At 38.7% G+C, this 15,790-nt stretch overlaps 1 protein-coding gene across 2 annotated transcripts; it reads right to left on the reverse strand.

Moving 5' to 3' along the window:
* Positions 1-2,841: 2,841 nt before the first annotated feature.
* coa1 (cytochrome C oxidase assembly factor 1) lies at positions 2,842-13,263 on the reverse strand. Of its 2 annotated transcripts, XM_031877193.1 has the most exons (4): positions 13,218-13,263; positions 10,824-10,979; positions 7,096-7,247; positions 2,842-3,269 (listed from the first exon to the last, which is right to left on the reverse strand). In XM_031877193.1, the coding sequence occupies exons 2-4, from the start codon at positions 10,915-10,917 to the stop codon at positions 3,189-3,191; spliced, it is 327 nt and encodes a 108-aa protein (XP_031733053.1). In that variant the 5' UTR covers positions 10,918-10,979; positions 13,218-13,263; the 3' UTR covers positions 2,842-3,188. The 2 variants fall into 2 exon arrangements, with proteins under 2 accessions (XP_031733053.1, XP_031733052.1); XM_031877192.1 differs by lacking the exons at positions 2,842-3,269; positions 13,218-13,263 and having other exon boundaries at positions 6,734-7,247; positions 10,824-11,005.
* Positions 13,264-15,790: the final 2,527 nt, after the last annotated feature.

Genomic DNA, 15,790 nt, shown 5'->3' on the forward strand with positions numbered 1-15,790 from the left:
AAAAAAAAAGCCCAGTCTGTTCCGATTGGTCAGCGCTTCTGTGCCAAGCGTTCCCTGATATTTTTCCCCGGTAAATAATGCTATTATTATATCTCTCTCTCTCATTAACTTGATATTTATGTTATGCATAAACTCAGTGGACATACTCTCTGCTTCATGACTTTACAGGTACATTTGTGAGAAATGATCGACAGAGCCCAGTGAAGAAGAAAGCATGTGATGTGAGGAGATATGTTGTCTTTATACATCCATGTGAGTTACAGAGGTAACATGTTAGCATGTAGCTAACTGCATTGTAAACAGAGTGACTATCAAGTGTGGCGGTGGAAAATAGATGTGAAACAGCAGTCAGGTGATTATTTCTGGTAAGAACACATAAACGTACGAAAGTGATCATATTAATGGTATATTGACTAGTGGAGGAGCTGTCCCCATGTTACATGTAACCCTGTTAGTATCTGCAGAATACTCAAATTATTTGTTGGACCAGGACCTAGGTTCATAGGGAGAGGTTTATAGCCAATAATAGACACACAAAGGAACTGGAGCCACAGAATGGTTTGATTTCAAAGATTATATTGAACCATGTGAAGATAAAAATAAAATTGACATCTTATACAACATTTACAATGCTCTTCTCAATCAGATAACTCTGCACATCTCCATTGAAATGTGTAAAAGTGTCTCTGAAATGCAGTGTTCCTTCAGTTTGTTCCTTTCGCGTTCAAGCTCCTTCCTCGTTTCCTTATTCAGTCAGTTTAAATATTCAACAGTCAGTTTCAGTTCCAAAGTCAAAAGAATAAGTCAAGTAGTAAGATGTGTTGCTTTCTTAATCCTACCACATTGGTGCACTCAGGTGATGAGAAATGGAGAAACGCTTGTTTTCTCCTCAGCAACAAAGAAAATCTTGATCCTACTCCTCGAGGTAAGCAGATGATCAGTTCAGTGGTGTCTTGCCATCTTCCTCGTCAGGAAGAGTTCAATATCCAGTATAAAGGTATCCAGGGAACATCAAAAACCAAGCCAAGACGCTGCCAAATGTTGTAAACTCGTGGCACAAAGGTCACCTCTCACGTTGCATGAGTGCAATCTCACAAAGCGCTGTGTCTCTGACAGTTTAAACCAGGGGTGTCAAACTCAAGGCACGCGGGCCGGATCCGGCCCGCCACGTCATTTCATGTGGCCAGCGAATCCGCCAGCAAAAGAAAAAAGTTTTAAAAAGTAAAAAAACAAAATTAAAAACATTTATTCAAAATTAGACTTGATAATAAAAATATCGCCATAGTCGAAATTATGAGATAGAAAGTCAAAGTTATGAGATAGAAAGTCATAATTATGAGATAGAAAGTCATAATTATGAGATACTTGAACACAACAGTCATAGAAGCAGCTCTTCATAGGTTACCCTACATTTGACATGAAATGTATTGTGAGTACATTGAAGACTACTTTAAACGTGGCTTTACAACAGATACTACTTCACGTGTGATTGTGCAAACGTGCCCTTGAAAGGATTTTTTAAGCATTGAACAAAGTTATTGTAATAACTTGTCTTTGATATTTGTCTTTGCTATTTTCTTTAAAAGTTTGATAGAGTAATGTGGGTTTCTTAACCCTAAATTAAAATGATTTAAGTTATAATAACAGAAATGTGCTTAAATATATTTTTACATTTATATAACTGCATGTACAATATGTACACTTGAATAAACAATAATCAAATGCAGAGACAGTTATTTATCAATATGTTCGGGAGTAGTTATAGTCTTAAAGTTACAACCGGCCCTTTGTGGACGACCATGATGCTGATGTTGCCCAGAGTGAAGATGAGTTTGACACCCCTAGTTTAAACAGTTATCACTTGTAACGGCTGAACTACTTTATGAAACAGATAGTACTTGTTCCCTCGCGCATTCTCTTACTCTGTAACGTCTAACGTCTTTCTGGTAGGGCGGGACTTATTTTCCTTTCCCCAATCGGGAGTCTGCATTCCCCGAAATAACCAATGAGAAGCGTATCTGGGTAAAACTGCTGTGATTGACACTTTGTTTAACAACAGAAATAAGGTTAAATTAAAATGACATTAAAGACTTAAATTATCTGCTGGGTTACATCGCAAATAGAAAAATAATCCTAACCTGGTTACATTACACATGACGACACATGAAGTGAGGCAGCATGTCAACTGAACTGAAGGTGGAATCACTGATCTCATATAACCATGACAGTTTTACTTGTCAGACAGTTATTGCCATATATGATGTGAAATGTTTCAAAGCTGCAGATCACATTTTAAACTATTTCACAATACTGTAAAGAATAATATATACAGTCTATAGCAGGGGTCGTGAATTCACTGACCAATGACGTTAACAGAGAGAATAGAGCTGAAACAAGTGGTTTAATAACCATAGTTAAAGTCCATGCAGAAACATTTCTCTTTTTAAATTACAAAAATATAATATTGTGTCTTTTTTATTGACATCACTTCACACCTGAATGAACTGAATTTAAAGCTGCAGGACAATTCAGTGAAATAATTCTTTCTAAAATTAATTACTTTATTTTAAGATGCACATTCTTCAAAAGCTTTCTGTTATATCAGTTATTCTTTAATCCAGCCCTTATTGTACTTGAAATGAGAAGAATATTTATTTATGTATTTCTATGTATAATTTATAATCCATCCAGTTAAATTTGAAAAGTCAGAATAATAATTGTTAAAACATAATTGATGTGTACTTTCTTTATTTGACAGTTGTTGACTGTACTATATATATATATATATATAAATAGCGCAAGTTAGATATTATTGTAATGTTCCGGAACTTTGCCCGAGGACATTTTCTCAATCTGGACCTTTTGAAATTTTAATTGAATACCCCTGGTCTATAGTATAATTCATATTGTACTCAAATAAAGTTTGACTCAAAGATAAATGTGTTATGTGCTCACAGTCAGCATTTATTACTGACTGTTCTACAGAACCACCAGGAAACACATCAATGCTTTGGGACCTCTTTTTACATAGAAACAGGACCATATTTTGATCAGCTCCTTTTAGGGTGTTCTTTATGACACTCTGGGGGTCTGTAGACACATATTTATGTTTAAAAGCCATGAAAAAGTGAATTTTGCATGACCTTTAATTGTGATTTTCATTGAACTCCGAATAGAACAGAATGTACTCACCTGTTCGTGTCAGGGTCTTGAATTGAAGAAGTATACAGATAACCTCCAGTTTGTGAACCAGTCACAGGGATCTTTATCTGCAACACAATGCAAATTCAAATGAATCTGCACATGTGTAGACAGGTACCAGAGCTCCTCACATAATGATTGTGTGGTACAGCTGCCCATCATCTGAATCCCACACCAATCACATGTTTGACTGCCAGATAGATGGATAACTTTATCAATCCCAAGAGTGGAAACTAGTTTGGTCAGCCAAGCACAATAACAAAAGATACACAAGTCCAAAAGCTTACAGGTGAAAGACATACTCCCACAATAGTAGGAACACGAACACATATTCCAAGAGGATATTAGTGTAAACTAGAAAATGCATTTCCTGCTGAAAATGTGTTGGAATGCTGAAAGCTGAAATTAATTGTAAAAGAATTGCTGAAAAAACTGAAATGGGAGACTACCCGTCTGAAAAATGTTGAAGCCCAAAAGCATTTAAACTGCACTGCTGAAAACCCTTCTCGTTGAAATGTCTAACTATGGTGTCTGTAGCTGAAAGTATGAGGAAGAAGAAGGCTTTGAAAGTTGAAGAAGTTTAAAAGGATTTGAAGATTTTCTCCATAGAGATCCCATTCAAAAGAAAATTGCAAATAGCTTAATAATTCAAAAAGTTTAAAGATTACAAATATGAAAAGTCAAAGCACCCCTCTCCTGAAAGAGCTGAACATTTTGAAAGGGAAAAGTCCTCTCAAAATCTCATAGACCTGAATGACTGTATGAGAGAGAGACACACAGAGAGAGACATAGATGGAGAGAGAAGAGAGTGAGAAAGACAGACAGGCAGACAGACAGTTATATATATGTATATATATATGGATGTATATACACATGTATATATATGGACTGAGTGAGTAATACACACCCATTTTATAAAGTCAGAAAAGGACGGAAAAAATCATAAAAGTTAAATTGCTGCAGTTCTGTAAAAAAACTGTAAAAGATATCAAAAAGATTATAACTAGTGCTGGGCAACGATTAAAATATTTAATCGCATGGATTTTTTGCAATTAATCGCATTGTTATGGCAAAGTTCAATAATCAATTCAAAAGTAGTGTATTGCACACTTTTATTTTAAAAGTACTGCTATATGAACAAAAGGGCAATAACATTTGGTTCACGAGATGCAGGTAGTATGTTTTATACTTAATGTGACTATAATTCATACTTTGTTGGCATCTTATTCTGAAAACCGGATGTTCGTCTGAAGAAACCGGATGTTGTCTCACGTTAATCTTTCCGCTAACTTTCAAAGTCCTTCGCTCGCTCCCGATCTGTGCCGTTTGAATGCGTTTACCATGAATTTCAGCATATAGGTGCACTAAAATGTAAGTGTCTGCTGAGTTGACCACGGAGATCTGAGTGTCTGCTGACTTTACCGCAGCGATGTCCAGTAGTCTCCAGGGAGAGCAACAGCTGGTGCAGCTTCTCTCTTTATTTCTGCCCCCCCCTCGACCAGAAGCGGAAGTCGCCTTTTCTCTACTGCAACCCTGAAGGGACATCATATCTCCAATACAAAACGATAAACATGAGACAGTCTGTTACAATAATAATAAATTAAAAATACTTACCTGTTTTTTAATTATTATTTTTTTTTCCCCCCATCTTAAAAAGCTCAAGGACACACACACACACACACACACACACAGTTGTGTGAAAAAGTGTTTGCCCCTTCCTGATTTCTTATTTTTTTGCATGTTTGTCACACTTAAATGTTTCAGATCATCAAACAAATTTAAATATTAGACAAAGATAACACAAGTAAACACAAAATGCAGTTTTTAAATGAAGGTTTTTATTATTAAGGGGGGAAAACTATCCAAACCTACATGGCCCTGTGTGAAAAAGTGATTGCCCCCTAAACCTAATAACTGGTTGGGCCACCCTTAGCAGCAACAACTGCAATCAAGCATTTGCGATAACTGGCAATGAGTCTTTTACAGCACTGTAGAGGAATTTTGGCCCACTCATCTTTGCAGAATTGTTGTAATTCAGTCACATTGGAGGGTTTTCGAGCATGAACCGCCTTTTTAAGGTCATGCCACAGCATCTCAATCGGATTCAGGATTGGCCGGACATTCTCCTTCAGGATCTTTTGGTAGACAGCAGAATTCATGGTTCCATTTACCACAGCAAGTCTTCCAGGTCCTGAAGCAGCAAAACAGCCCCAGACCATCACACTACCACCACCATATTTTACTGTTGGTATGATGTTCCTTTTCTGAAATGCCGTGTTACTTTTACGCCAGATGTAATGGGACAAACACCTTCCAAAAAGTTCAACTTTTGTCTCGTCAGTCCACAGAGTATTTTCCCAAAAGTCTTGGGGATCATCAAGATGTTTTCTGGCAAAACTGAGACGAGCCTTTATGTTCTTTTTGCTCAGCAGTGGTTTTCATCTTGGAACTCTGCCATGCAGGCCATTTTTGCCCAGTCTCTTTCTTATGGTGGAGTCATGAACACTGACCTTAATTGAGGCAAGTGAGGCCTGCAGTTCTTTGGATGTTGTTCTGGGGTCTTTTGTGACCTCTTGGATGAGTCGTCGCTGCGCTCTTGGGGTAATTTTGGTCGGCCGGCCACTCCTGGGAAGGTTCACCACTGTTCCATGTTTTTGCCATTTGTGGATAATGGCTCTCACTGTGGTTCGCTGGAGTCCCAAAGCTTTAGAAATGACTTTGTAACCTTTTCCAGACTGATAGATCTCAATTACTTTGTTTCTCATTTGTTCCTGAATTTCATTGGATCGCAGCATGTCGTCTAGCTTTTGAGGATCTTTTGGTCTACCTCACTTTGTCAGGCAGGTCCTATTTAAGTGATTTCTTGATTGAGAACAGGTGTGGCAGTAATCAGGCCTGGGTGTGGCTAGAGAAATTTAACTCAGCTTTCCAAAGATGTGATAAACCACAGTTAATTTATGTTTTAACAGGGGGGGGGCAATCACTTTTTCACACAGGGCCATGTAGGTTTGGATTTTTTTCCCCCTTAATAATAAAAACCTTCATTTAAAAACTGCATTTTGTGTTTACTTGTGTTATCTTTGTCTAATATTTAAATTTGTTTGATGATCTGAAACATTTAAGTGTGACAAACATGCAAAAAAATAAGAAGTCAGGAAGAGGGCAAACACTTTTTCACACAACTGTACATACATACACACACAACTGACTATAGGATGTTTGCTGGCTTTTATCCCAGTTCTTGTCATCCTCTTGTTATGTATATGTATTCTGTCTTTCAATTAAAAAAAAATAAAAAATAATAATAAATTTTAAAAATGCGTTAACGCGCGATAAAATATTTGTCGCCGTTAATTTATGAATGCGTTGACGCGAAATTAACGCGTTAACTTGCCCGCACTAATTATAACATACAATATTAGTTAAGGGTTTTCTCAACATTTTAAAGTTGAAATGGTGTCTGTAGCTGAGGAAGTAGAAGGATTTGAAATTTGAAAAAGTTTAAGAGGATTTGAAAATTTTCTCCATAGACATCCCATTCAAAAAATATTGCAAAAAGCTTAATAATTCAAAAAGTTTAAAGGTTAGAAATATGAAGAGACATAGCACACGTGTCCATAATGAGCTAAACATTTTGATAGTTGAACGGTTTCTGTAGCTTAAAAAATGCCTGGAATACTTAACAGCATTCCAACAATGAGGGGCCTGCCTAGCCACTACATTAAAACGCAATAGAAGGAGCTACTTAGTCCAAACATCATGACCCGTGTTCCTATGTAATAACGATCCAACTTGGAAGTTTAGGACAATTACAAGGACAAGATTACCAAACAAACACGCACAGGAGACAGCATCGCCCACATCATTCTGATGACTTACTAAACACCTGTGTACCTGTGCAGTGTGTTGATCTATGCGGTTGTTTCTGTCAGTCAGATGGATGTTGTGGACTTTTAAAGGTGGAGCCCCCAGGCTTTCCATGGCGACTGGACATGCTTCCAACTTCTGAAGAGCCAGTCGGTGGTAGTCCGACTCAACAAATTTCTCTGATTGGATAGTAGACAGAAATGTACAAAAAAGTGGACGGAAATGAAGTAAGTGAAATAAAATAATACGTAAAAGTGCTGAAAACAGCTGAAATGTTGAAGTGTACTGACAGAGTAGTTTAACTGCTTTCCACTAGTACTCTTCGAACAGTAGTTGAAAAGTGGGTTGACATGTAGCAACTCTGACAGAAGTTGAAGAGTAACCCCATTTTTATCCAGACTCAAACACCAGAGGCACAACATTCTGTCATTCACTGTGAAAAGAAGCTCCATATACAGTGGTGGCTGGGGGAACATGTTCTAGATGGGCTGTGCCATATCCAATCAATTTCAGCAAACATCCCAGAATGATTTAATGCAAAAAATGAAGGTATCAAACACGCATTACTACGTTGCAGTTAAATATTTAACATTTATTCCAACATGAAAAAAAGCAGTAAATAACACTTTGACAAACGTCAGGACATCTTATTTTTGTCACCCTCACAGGGAATTCAGTATAATATAATAATATATAATAATATTTAGTATAATATAAAACACACATATATATATATAATATAATAGAACATGTTTATGTATTGAGATGCCCCTATGGACCTTGTTATAGGAGGTAAAGATCAGGAGAAGTAAACATGAAGTGTAATTAGGAATACTGATGTTAAATTAAGCTATGATGACTTTTCACTGTTAATTTACCATCTCAATTAAATGTTGATGCCTCCATGACCAAGTTAAGCAGATGAGACTGAGGACAACTACAGTATGTACAAGAAAAGATGTTCACTTTGCCTAATATGTAGCTTGACAGAGTTCTCCATGTGTGTCCTGGTGTTCTCATGTTTCCTTACTTCCTCATCCCTCACTCCCTAACTGTCCGTGCTGGATCTGTCCCCGTTGTTTTAAAAAGCTAAATACGTTATTAGCATGACTGCATCCAGCTAGCCAAACCTGTCTGGTGTACAGCTAATAGAAAAGCTTTGCATGTACTGCTTCCCTTTCCCGCTAGTCTGCTGTCTGATTGTGAGGTCAGGCTGATCTGGGATCAGCTCTTTGGCCTCAAGTTTTTCCGCCAAAGTTCTCCTCTCAAACGGGTTTTGGAGGAGTAGTGCTCGTGCTCGCCTGTAGAGACTAGTCCTGACGAGGACATGCGATACAAATATTGACAATGGCTGAATCTATTTGAGGACGCTGATTGGCTAAATTGTATGTCACACATTCATATCTTTAATCAGCAATTGGCTAAACTGCTTCATAGACCCGCCTCCTGCGGGCGATTCTTCCAGAGACCCAGAGCTGCTTAGACATGCAGACGGGCTGAGAGGATGTGCAGGAAAAGCATATATTTTGCGCTGATATCATATTTTACACATATTACTGGGTGCATTCCATATTTAAAAAACACAAATATTGACAATTTGTATTATTTATTATAATTTTTTTTCTGTGACTCAAGGGGCGCCCTACTGTAACCTGGAGAGGAGTGGTTACATCTGTGTTTACCCCGAGCTACTGCTCGAAACACAAGTGTATAAGAGCGCCTGCTAGTTCAGTATGTGCGAACCAGAGGTTAAAGCAGTTGACGTTTTATTTGAAGTAAAAGCAACAAATGTAGTTAAAGGCCGGGTTGGTAAACTTCAAAAACTTGCAAGAGGACGCTAGATTTAAAAAACATTATCCAACTTAAAAAGCATCCCAGTGTGGCCAACCTTTTACCAATAAAAGTAGCTAAATCTAGCAAGAAAGTTGCCAAGTCGGCAACACTGACAGCTCGTCCCTTCAGGCCACCCTCAAAAGCAACTCCCCTAAAATGATCATAATGAACTTAAACATATCATCATGAATGTAAATAACAAACATGGCTGTTGTTAGTACTCACAGTTGTTAAGCTAGCAGCCTGTGGAAGTCTTCGGTGATGAGCAATGAGTGCACGGGCAGAATACACACAGGCAGGCAGGTAACCCGTCCAATCATTACATCTGGGCCAAATTACAGATTATTACCAATCCTGCCTTTAAGTGTCCAATGATGTGTAAGCACCACAAGCCCAGACAGTCATGTTTCAATTCTCTCATGAGCATTTAACAGAACAGTGGGATAGGGCATTTGAGCTGCATTTATTCATTTTCTGAATGTGTTCTGGACTGAAAAAAGTTAAGTGAGCGCGACCTCAAGTCGGAGCAACAACTCAAAACTTGTATTTGTGTAGCGCTTTTCTAGTCTCTCGACCACTCAGAGCACTTTAACACTACACGTCATCATTCACCAAAACACACCAATTTATTCACTGATGGCAGGCGCTACCATGCAAGGTGCCACCTGCCCATCAGGACTAATTACCATTCATACACTGCAGCTACGGGAGCAATTTGGGCTTAAGTGTCTTGCCCAAGGACACATTGACACGGACTAGCGGAGCCGGGGATCGATCCGCCGATCCTCTGATTGAAGGACGACCCGCTCTACTGATGTTTCCACATTAGAATTTAAGCTCATGAACACCCTGCAACGGAGGAACAACTTCTTTAGTTGTGATTTTCTTCTAATTCAAACTAAACAAACTGCTATGAGTTTGAAAGTTTTGCCAACATTCACAAATTGTGCACTTATTCAACCTTTATTCTACAAACACATTCAGCATAAAAGGACTACCTACTGAATAAACAGAATAAACTACGGTAAGAAACAACCAACATGGCAAAATGTCGACTTACTTATTCGAAAACATTATTAGTTATGTAATGTCATCTCAAGAAAAAAAACTAATATCCAGCTGCAAATCTGAGTAAGTGGGAAAGTACCTTTGCTTTGCTTTTTGTAATCTGTTTATTATTCTGTAAGAAACAGGGTTTTCCTGCGATTATACAGTTTATGCGTTTTCACGCCATGCCCAATTTAGTGCCACAATGTTCACGTCTTGCAGAAGCAGTGCATAAATCATCTACCAGTCATTTCCTTAGAATGCCGGTTTGGAACTGGTTGTTTATTAATTGGAGATGATACGCACTGATACGAGGATTAATCACACTAAAAGTGAGCTAGGTAGTTAGCGAATAAATAAAAGAAGACTGTGTTATAAATGCTATTAATTTTCTATACACTGGGAATCTATAAACTCTATACACAGAAGACTAGGGAGTGAGATGGCGCCTTGACGCAGGTGAGAGAAGTGACCAATGACCAGATTATCATTTATAAAAATGCAGCATAGTGAGGGCATTTCATACACAACATTTTTATACATTCAGGCTGTATTTACCCAGTTGAAAGGCAGAGGGCCAATGCTGTGAAAATACAAACCGTAGTATTGTGTTGTTATGGGACCTCCAGTCGGACCCTCCTCGAGTCGTGAGGTCCTGGGCTCAGAGAGCCACTCAACCTCTATGCTAAAGACGGTAGCCTAGGTAAGTCTTTTCTTTTCAACCGTCCCAATACAGCAGGTTAGAGCCGCTGCATGTTTTAATAAAAATATCAGTATTTGGCAGTTTGCAAATAATAAAATATATTACCATATCAATATTTTGCCCAACTTCTACTAAGTACACATAGACATACACACAGCTCATTTTTACTCACTCTGCAGCAGATAGTACATGGTGCCGATCCCGGCCCCGGTCAGCACGGTGGTGAAGATGGTGAGCTGCTGCAGCTGAGTGGTGGAAACCCTCATCTCTTCTTCCTGGGCTGGTCACTTTAATGCAGTGGTTCTCAAACTCTTTCTGTCACGTCCCACTTTGGAGGAAGAAAAATGTTCATGCCCCACCGCCCCAACAAAATTGTAACAAAATGATCCATGTTGAACTTTTATTGAAATAACATTTTGTGACTCGTCCATCTGTGCTTTTTCAAATAATAGAATAAAGAAAATTGCAATCACTTTCAAGTCAACCAGATTGCTCCATCAGACAAAAACAAATACAATGTGCAATCACTTAGAACAATGCAAATAAAGTTCTATCTATTCAAAAAACAACTAATATTTGCCAAAAAATTGGTTATTGTGGCTGCAATTAACCTGTTTTGCACTGAATATCTTTTCAAGATAATAACAATAACGTGCAACCTGTTCAAAACAAAACGAGTGCAGATATGTGTGAGCCATCAAGTTTTATCAGTATTAGTTATTATTATTTCCACTACAGATCTTTTTAAAACGGGGTTGCAACCTTGATACGGCCACTCTCAATTCATGCTCAATGTTGAGTTTAGATCTGTATTTTGTTTTGAGAGAGGCAACAGCAGAAAAGCTGATCTCACAGAGGTAGGTTGTGGCGAAGGGAAGCACACTAAGCTACACATGTGAATCGCCAAGAATCTTGGCCGTCGCGCATGCGCAAGCGTAACCTGTTAACGGCGTAACGTAAACATTTACACAAAAGTACAGGCATTTCACATGTATTTATCAATGACTTAGTTTTATGTCCGTGTACTTTGTACTTTTGTAATATGTGAAGTTCTCAATAAAGTTCTTGAAATAAAAAAATTCTGCATTTTCCCCTGCGCCCCACCTGTAATACCACTGCGCCCCACAGTTTGAGAAATACTGCTTTAATGGCAACAATGCATACGACACAGAACAGCTGTTTCACTTGATCTTTTTGACAAAGAACTGTGAATCATTAGCAATGAAACAGTTCTCAAACTAAAGGTAACTGAGAATAAGTTCTTTATCAGTGGAGAGGGAATTGTAGTTCTTTGATACATATTGAGTTTGTGACATTAAAAAAGCAACTCAAAGCTCAGTGGAAGTCACATCAAACAATTCAATTAAATATAGATTCATGTGGAAATGTGCGTGTATCTGCATTGTATGTTATCTTTTTTTTTATGTCTGTCAGTGAAACACTTTGATGCTCGTTTTGATATATGCTCTATAAATAAGCGTTATTATTATCAATCATACAAAATGTTTTTAGATTAAACCTTTGTTGCACAACATGCGACTAATAGCCAACAATCTAGCTTTAAATATTACAACTACACAGAAAAATAGATTTGCTACAAAACGTGGTGTTTGTTGTCAAATCTAAGAGCCAATCAGCTCTTTGATCAGGCGACATCCAGGCGTTTCCCATCATGCCCTGGGGCATGCAGTCCATAAAACTTCTGGATTTCAAAGTGAAAGATTCTGGGAAGAAACAACTTGAAGAAAGCTCTGAAATGTTGGCCAGTATGGTACAACATGTGGATTTGAATAAAGTTCGAATTATTAGTATATTGGAATCATATTATGGGATTATTATATTCTATATAGGTCTACTACAGAATATGCATAACCCAAGATTAATAATACAAGAATAAAATCACAACTGCTTATGACTGACACAGTAGAACATGATTAATGAAATAATACATAGGTAGAAATAAGTAACAAGAGATTGCTGATACACACCTAATATGTGAATAAGGGGAGTAAGCTATATTATACTGACACTTCTTTTTTTCACTTCAAGCACTGAATTGAGGACAAAATGCTGTTTATAGAAATGACTGACAGCTCATAAAAGAGGTACCTTTAGATTTCTCTGAGCAACAAACTAATATCCAACCAGGATTTAAATTCTGACCTTTGATAGGGACTGAATCAAAGAGGAAATAACAGCGTATGGTTCTGGATGAGAGAAAGTCAGGGTTTGTTGAGAAAAGCACTTTAGGTTCCCAGAGTCACCCTGAGGGTCATCAGAGCTTTCACTAAACCGGTTCAGAACAGCAGCTGGAATCAACATGTTTATAATCAGAGAACATTGTATTTGATACACATGCTGTTGAGGAGGCATATGTCATCTCGCTGAATCTCACTCAAGTTCAATGATAAAAAGTGTCATCTCTGATGTGACACAAAGCTGTGCTCATGTCTGCAGCTGTGGTCTACCTGCTACACGCCTTCTCTCGAGTTTGGGTTTCTTAACGCGCACGTTTCCAACAAATGTTGTTGCTCAACTAAAAACGGAATCTGAAAACATTTCTCACCTTGTTTTACAGCGGAGAGAGGACGCGGCTCTGTTTACATCCGTAAACGTCACACGGATCGTATCCAATTTGATGTGGGTGCGCTCCCTTAATACGCAGTCGTGTGCCGCTCATGTTCCGGCAGGCGGTGTCTGTACTACTACTATATGTACTGTATATATATATAGAAAGTTTCACGTTACATGAATATTATAAATGCTATCGCACATGCAAGAGACCAATAAATCCGTTTATACTCATAATAAGAAACAGCAAAATAAATGAAAAACATGATACAAAATATATACAAGTCTCCTTTACCGAAACGTCAGACACAATCACAAGGGAATCAACATTTTGAATAACTTTTATTTGCATTTTATTGTGTAGCCTAAGTTATGCACGTGCTGAAGAGAAACCTTCTACCAGCATCATTAGTTCATAATTACAAAGTGTTACCTAAAGAGTCCAAGACAGCCCCCAGCTTTTATATTTGGACAGGACGTAATCCCACTCTATCTCTACTTTTATCATTTATCATCATCTATCATTGAGTAGAGGCTACACACACAATCATTTGAAGAGAATACAATACCTGCTAATAGGCTATAATGCAACCAGTGAACAACAACAACTGTATTAAGTGTGACTGTATTAAGTGACTGTGGCTAAGTGGATAGCAGGGCCGTCCTTCAATCAGAGGGGCGGCGGTTCAATCTAGCTAGTCGCATGTTGATGTGTCCTTGAGCAAGACACTTAACCCCAAAATTGCTCCCGTAGTTGTGCCTACGGTGTAGAAATGTGATAGAATCTGAATTGTAAGTCGCTTTGGATAAAAGCATCTGCTAAATGACTGTAATGTAATGTAAAAGTGTCAGCTAGTACAACTAAGGCTTCAACAATAGTACCAGAAAGATCACTTTTCATTTCCTAGCCTTAGGGCTGGTTTTAGGTCAAGTTAAAGTTACTTCCAACTGGTTATGAAACATCACAGAAAGGTGAGGGCAGCCATTCTGCTGAAGTCTCTCATGAAGCGGCAGTAGAATTGGCGAAGCCAAGGAAGCTGAAGCTGTTTAAATGTAGTTGGTTTGGGCCACTGCCTCAACTTCTCAGGATCCGTCAGCCCCCGCCTGCTCTCGGCGATGGAAAAAGACTGAATTAATCTTCACATGTCTCTGCTTTGATGCAGTTTGTTCTCCAAGAGTTTTTAAAGCACCTGTCTTAAATGCAAAACGAGTTTATGATGCAGCAGAAAATCTGAATATCGTCTTGAGCTCTGATTCTGATCAGGTGGTAGTCAGACTGTGGCTCCTTGGAGGGGTTCAAAGGTGGAGTTGATATGAGGAAGAGGGTATATATTTCTCACTCTGATGTTATTGAGATCCCGGTAGTCAATACAGGGACATGGGGAAAAGTCTTTTTTGGCAACGAAGAAAAAACCCTACACCAATGGTCTCCCCAGTACCTCTCTCAAGACAAGACATGATGCATAGACCATTGGATGGCAGGGGCCCCGGGGAGCAAGTCAACGGCGCAGTGTAAGGACTGTGTGGAGGCAGACAAAGAGCTTTCTTCCTAAATGAAGGCCTCATTTATGCACACTTTCTGTAAGTCCACATTTCTGTAGACTTTGGCCAAATCCCAATGTCCCCCCTTACGGACTCACGGACTTTGAGGCCCGCTCCCGCGAAGTCCATGAGGGTTTAGGGATGTCCGTCAAATCGTCAAGTGTTTGAGGGCTCTCTTGCAGACATTTTGAGCCCTTTATGAACCCTTTCCGTAACTCAGCATGGTATGCTGACTTCGCCAAAGGGAATTACCCACAAATCATTGCAATGTGACGTTAAACACGGGGTAACCAGTGGACGCATGGAAACGTAAAAAAAAAGGTAAATAAAGAGGACGGCTCACGTGTGTTCAGCCTCTCATATTAAATTGACTGAGAAACATTAAGGGTTAAAGATGGAACAAAAAATAAACATGAAATCAGAAGATATTTATTTATTTATTCATCAAATATTTGATTTTGTCATTGAAGCTGTTTTGACAAAAACGAGTAAATAGATTATATGAATTACCTCTCATATAGTGAGAAAAGAGCCTGGAAGACTTTCAAATCAGGGAGTACAAAGTATAAAATAAATACCCACAATTATACATCATATTTTTTGTCGTTTTCATGGTAACATGATATGTTGCAGCAAAGTGCTGTCCCATTCCTATTTACACCATTTCTAGCCCTCACAGTCTCTCACACTCTTACCAGGTGACGTCAGTAAGTCCTTGAGGGTTCAGGGTTTGAGGGTTTAGGGGGGACATTGGGATTTGGCCTTTACCTGAGGGAATTACCCACAATTCATAGCGTTGTAACACTGGGTTGCCAGGGGAAAGCCAGAATAAGGTGGACAAAGAGGTCAGCACATGGGTGTTTAGTATAGGGACCCTCTGGCACCCTCCAACTGCTGGCGGCACCCTCTGACTGCAGCCCTCTGACTAGTGGTGGCACTCCTGTAACAACTATTGGCACTGGCAGCTTGTGGCACCTACTGACACCTACATATAAGCAGAGGAAGAGTGAAGATATTTTCAGACAT

Source organism: Anarrhichthys ocellatus, unplaced genomic scaffold (assembly GCF_004355925.1).
Source record: "Anarrhichthys ocellatus isolate YVR2014 unplaced genomic scaffold, GSC_Weel_1.0 scaffold129, whole genome shotgun sequence".
Taxonomy (NCBI): Eukaryota; Metazoa; Chordata; class Actinopteri; order Perciformes; family Anarhichadidae; genus Anarrhichthys; species Anarrhichthys ocellatus.